General features: G+C 40.7%; 1 protein-coding gene across 1 annotated transcript in view; it reads left to right on the top strand.

Moving 5' to 3' along the window:
- The first annotated feature begins 2,700 nt into the window (after nucleotides 1-2,700).
- The window catches only part of ZDHHC17 (zinc finger DHHC-type containing 17), a 111,589-nt gene continuing 109,065 nt past the window's right edge, over nucleotides 2,701-5,224 (top strand). The window contains exons 1-2 of the mRNA XM_006021117.3: nucleotides 2,701-2,724; nucleotides 3,086-3,189. Coding sequence (XP_006021179.2) covers nucleotides 2,701-2,724; nucleotides 3,086-3,189 — 128 coding nt within the window. The remainder of the gene's footprint in view (nucleotides 2,725-3,085; nucleotides 3,190-5,224) is intronic.

Genomic DNA, 5,224 nt, shown 5'->3' with positions numbered 1-5,224 from the left:
TGGGGGAAAATGCTGTCTTTGAAAGTGTTTTTAAGTTGAACATAATTTAATAAAAAGACAATTTAATTAAATGTATGGAACTGCTACTGTAGGAAGCTCTTTCTTAAATGCATTCTATCTGAAGCAGTATGCAAACTCTTAAGTTCTTTGGTTTTTATGCAGATTTATTTAATTATACGACTACACAAAGACACTGAATTACAGTATTTTCCATAGCTGGAAAACACTGTTCTAGCACATTGCAGTGGAATAATGAACTCATTAGTCTTACTGACACTTTTTTTTTTTTTTTTAAATCGTCCACATGCAGATCATAAATTGTACTTTTGCTAGGTTACTGCTATAAGGGTCTAGTGTTTTGTGAAGAGAGATAAGAAAGTGTATATTCTATTTCAGGGAAAGATGAAGAATTAAAAACTATGTTCTACAATAGAAAACTTAATAGCAGTTAGCAAAAATGACTGTGTAGGCCATCTAAGTACAAGCTGTGATGGTCCTTTTGCACATTTATGCTGAAAAGTTTATGGCAAAATCCAGTTGCTCCTCCTGCTCCAAGGGAACCTTCATTTCTTTTACTTCACACAAGTTTCTAATAGTGGCCTGGTAGTTGACTAGCTCCAGTCAAACTTCAGTGTTCCTAGTAGCAGCTTTTTGGTATTTATTTCCCATTCACTGTTTCTGTGCAGTTAACCAGAGCACCATTATGTTTCAAAGTAGATCATGGGGCTTAAAGGTGCTATGCACCAATGTGGCTTATGCACTGAGCCAACATGCAGGTAACAGGAGTTTCTTGTAATGTAGACAAAAAAAAAAAAGTTGGATTGGCATTTTGGAAGTACATAATTTGCTTAGCTGCATAATTGACACGCATGTAAATGGAGTATAGTGTTTGTAGGAATATTGTGCAGTTTAGAATCTGCTTTTGTGTGCTTTAACATTTGCAGTAGCTCTGCCTTAAAGTCTGTGGGTAGACCAGTGAGTCTCAACTACAAGGGTGCCATGGCACCCTGGGCTTCCTTGAGATCCTTTCACGGGTGTTTTGAGGGACCACATAAATTAAGGACTGTTAGGTGTGCAGACATGACTCGCAAGATAAACCCATGGAGATTTAAAATGGGAATCCATAGTGTTGAAAACATTATGAACTGCTGTGGTCTTTCTTAGTTCTTTGCAACAGAAAATTGCTCTGTTATTCTGGGGTCAAAAAATGAGTGAAAACTAAGAGCTCGTATTTTCTGAGGATCACCTTGAGTCCAGAAAGTTTGAGAATCACTGCTGTAGACTCAGAATTTATCCCTTGGTGGGTTTTTTTTAAGGTGCTTCTCTGCCTTGACAGAGACAAAATTAAGAATTTTTGGAGTGGAGAAACTCCATTAAATTGATAGAACGTTATTGAAAATGGATTTAATCCCAAAATAGGTTGAATCGTATTCAAGTCTCTTAGGCTGTTCTCTGTATGCATTCATATATGACCATTTACACGCTATGTTTTTTTTAATGTTGCTGGGTTTTTGGTTGTAGCCATATTGGTGTAAGGACATAGGCAGGCAAGATTCTTTGGGTAGATGTTCTACCTTTTATTAGACCAACCCAGCTATCACATCTACCCAAAGGACCCTGCCTGCCTGTGTGTTTTTTCAGGAAGTTGTCAAAAAAGGCCTTTTTTAAAAATGTGGAACAATAGTAAAAATGCTGCGTATCATTACGTTGTCCTGAAAACTTCAGGGAGTTTTTTTCCAAATTTAATTTTACTGCATTTACTGACTGAAGCCTGCCCTCCCTACCCAGTCAGTCCTTCAGAGTACCTTTATGTTCATGCCTTAAATGTGTAGATTGAGTAGTAGTAGCAGTATTTTGAAATCTGTGAATCTTGAAAATGAAAAGAGGGTGAGACTCTGATCAGCTCTACATTCAAGTACAATCACATTCTTTTGCTGGCTCCCCACATTCCTTTCTCATCCCTTAGTATATTAATGGCATATACCCTCCAAGTGCTCCATTACCTGTATGGAGTTTTCCAAGGGTACATGATTTATGCTGAGGGGAAGAACGAATAAATGGTGTTTGGGGGCTGGGGTTTAAATGGATACTAATAAACACCCTAACATTTGGGCCCTGCAGAGGTTCTGAGGAAATTACTGTACAAATTGAGCTGTACTTCTCTCTTTCCCCACTGACCTCTTGCTTATATTTTTTTATTTTTCTGGCAGGTGGCTTAATACTTAGTGAGGCTGTTCATTAAATAGATTAAGGACTATGTGATGTGTACATTTTCTTACTATGCTAACATGGGTGGTGAAAAACCTAGCTTAACATTGCACATTATGTAGAGGAGAATTGGAAGATAAAGTTGTTCAGCAGTGGCTTTTTAACATGATAGTAATAAGTAAAACTGCATTTATTTATTCCAACAATTTGAAAAGTTGCAAATTAAGAATTCCTGGAAACATTGTGGGATATGCTGTGTTTTCTAAAAATGTTGAAGAGTGAAGTGGTATTATTAATCCTGCTGGGAGGGATAGCCATTCGGCTGAAAAGTGGCATTAGCACGTGTCCAAGAAACTTGGTATAAGATGGGTTGGCAAACCCATAGCCTGCAGAGCCATTGGACCTGACAGGTAGACCAAGAATGTGTCAGTAGCATTCTGGGAATGGGGACTTTGCCTGTGCCATACCACAGCCTTGTCATTTCATTCCACGATGGCAAAAAGGTTGACCTGTGATGTAAGATTTGAGTCCTTCCCTTTCCACTTGTTAAACCAGTATCCAATATAAAATTATAAATATTTCAGTATCCTTGATGTGGTGTAAAATTAAGGACAAATTTCAAATGTTTAAATTAAAAAATGTTTGCTAAAGAATACCTTGGTACATTGTGCAAACTATAGAGGATTGTGATCTTGTATACTCACTGTGGTCATATTTTTAAGTAACTTTTATTTGGCATTCAGTTGGATATTGTAAGGAGTCTTTTGTTTGCATGTGGAATTTTTTCCCAAATAAATTACAATTTTAAAATGACAAATGGTCTGAAAATTCCAGCAGTGATTCTGAATCTAATTTCTGAACATTGTTTCCCTCTCAGGAAATCAAGCCCCAAAGTCATTATAGCCATGGATACAGTGAATCTCTGGGCCGGAAAATCCACAACGATGATTATAGCACTTGGGACATCGTCAAAGCAACACAGTAAGTTTAGTTGTTTGTTTGTTTTTTTTTCAGTTTTAACTTTGTATTAGCAGGAAGACATGAAAATATACCATATTTACTCAACTACAAAGGGAGGTTCCCCCTCCCCAGTCAGCATGCAGGGGAAGCCTTTTGTCTTATGATTGCACACAAAGAAACCTCCTTAAATGCATTGTCTATCATAGCGGTTCCTGAACTCTGACAGATTGTGCGCCACCAATTTAAAACACTAGAACCTTAAGTAGCACCAGCAAATGTTTCAGTTCAACCTTAAGTACCACCAGCAAATTTTTTTTATATAAAGTAATTATAATAAGTCTGTTAATGCGTACCACTGATAGGTTGTCTTTGTACCCCGGTGGTACCCCTACCACAGATTGGGAACCGCTGGATCATTCAACTGCTGCCAAAAGGAGCATGTGCTCAGTAATGGAAACCAACTATGCAGTCAGTTGAATGCAACCAGCACTCAGCATGACTATAAAACACACGGCTTAGATTGCGCAGACATACTGATGGGAACACGTGTGTGTGTCCCTTTAAAAAAACAACAAAAAGTCCCCCCAAATGTTGCTTCTTCAGGAGGGAATGAGCACCTGGCCTGGAGGTGCTGCAGTACCAGGCTGGCAGTCGGAGAGGCTGGAGCAAGCTCTGACACCCTCCCCTGGTGCCAGGAATGCTGTTTGTTTTCTTGCTTGTTTGTTTTTTGTTGTTTTACAAAGAATATATCTTAACTACCTAGCTAAGCTTAGCTAGTGATCAGCCTGTCTTGTGTCCTCTGTGGTTCACTTGATAGTCCAAAACACACTTTTACAGTTGCACCATTTTTAGTCCTGTTACCAACACTGTGCCACACACACCCGCATTACCATCAGAATTATGCAAAGGACTACTTCAGTGACCTCCCCTTTCTCTTCTGACCCCCTCCCCCACCCTCCTTCCCAAGTCTCTGGCCTGTTTGTCCAGTCATTTCACTTGTCACTGTATTTATCATAGTCTCTGTCATCATCATCATCATTGCTTTCTTTGGAAGGCTTGTCTCTGAATGTTTTATGCCAGTCCTTTCTCTTCCACATGATGTCAGCCATCTCTTACCCATGGTCTTCCATTGTCTTCCTGTAGTACCAGTATACCTCACCCAGTCCCACTTTAATATAGCCCTTGACTGGGTTGTCCTTCTGTTTGTTTATGAGCAAGTTCCTGGTCTTCCACAGGGCATTTCTGAAGCAGGAGATAAATTGGTCTGAAGTGGGCTGTTAGGGTCCCTAGCCGCTTAGCCAAGTGCCCATACAGAACTGCCTTGTTGGTCAGGATTATGAACCCTGTCAGCATCAGGAGGAGTATGCCTATTTCTTCCACACCTCTCTGGCTTATAGGCAGTCGCAAAGTGGGTGGTTGATTTTGTTTCTGCCTCCCACCAGCAGGATTACTTGGGGCAGTTTGGGCCTCTCTGCCCCACGCTGTTTCTCCATGCCTGCATGAGGAGTGTTTAGTGGGCTACTGGCCAGTTCAAGTTCAACACCTTCTCTAGGTCCTTGTGAAAGATTTGCTTCCACACAGCCTGGCAGCTGTCACCAGGTAGTAGGTCCAGGGGCAATATGATGTCTCTTGCCCTTATCACTGCCTGCATCTAGGGTCATTGGGGCCTCATTGTGCAGTTTGTGTTTGTGCAGTGGGAAGGGGGGGCACATTCAAGGCAAACCTCCAATAATTAGATTCTACACCTGGGATATTATAACACATTTATAAATTTTCCCATGTGTATCATAGAATCATAGAAGTAGGGTCAGAAGGGACCTTGTAGATCTTCAAGTCCGACCCCCTGCCTGGTCAAGAGGAAACTGGGCTCAAATGACCCCAGCTAGGTAGGCATCAAGCCTCTTCTTAAAGACCCCCAGGGTAGGAGCCAGCACAACCTCCCTTGGAAGTTGGTTCCAGATCCTAGCCGCCCTAACTGTGAAGTAGTTCTTACGGATGTCTAATCTAAACCTACTCTCCAACAACTTGTGGCCATTATTCCTTGTTATCCCTGGGG

Source organism: Alligator sinensis, unplaced genomic scaffold (assembly GCF_000455745.1).
Source record: "Alligator sinensis unplaced genomic scaffold, ASM45574v1 scaffold465_1, whole genome shotgun sequence".
NCBI lineage: Eukaryota > Metazoa > Chordata > Crocodylia > Alligatoridae > Alligator > Alligator sinensis.
The sequence above is the reverse complement of the archived record's forward strand: the minus strand, read 5'-3'. Positions and strand labels throughout refer to the sequence as shown.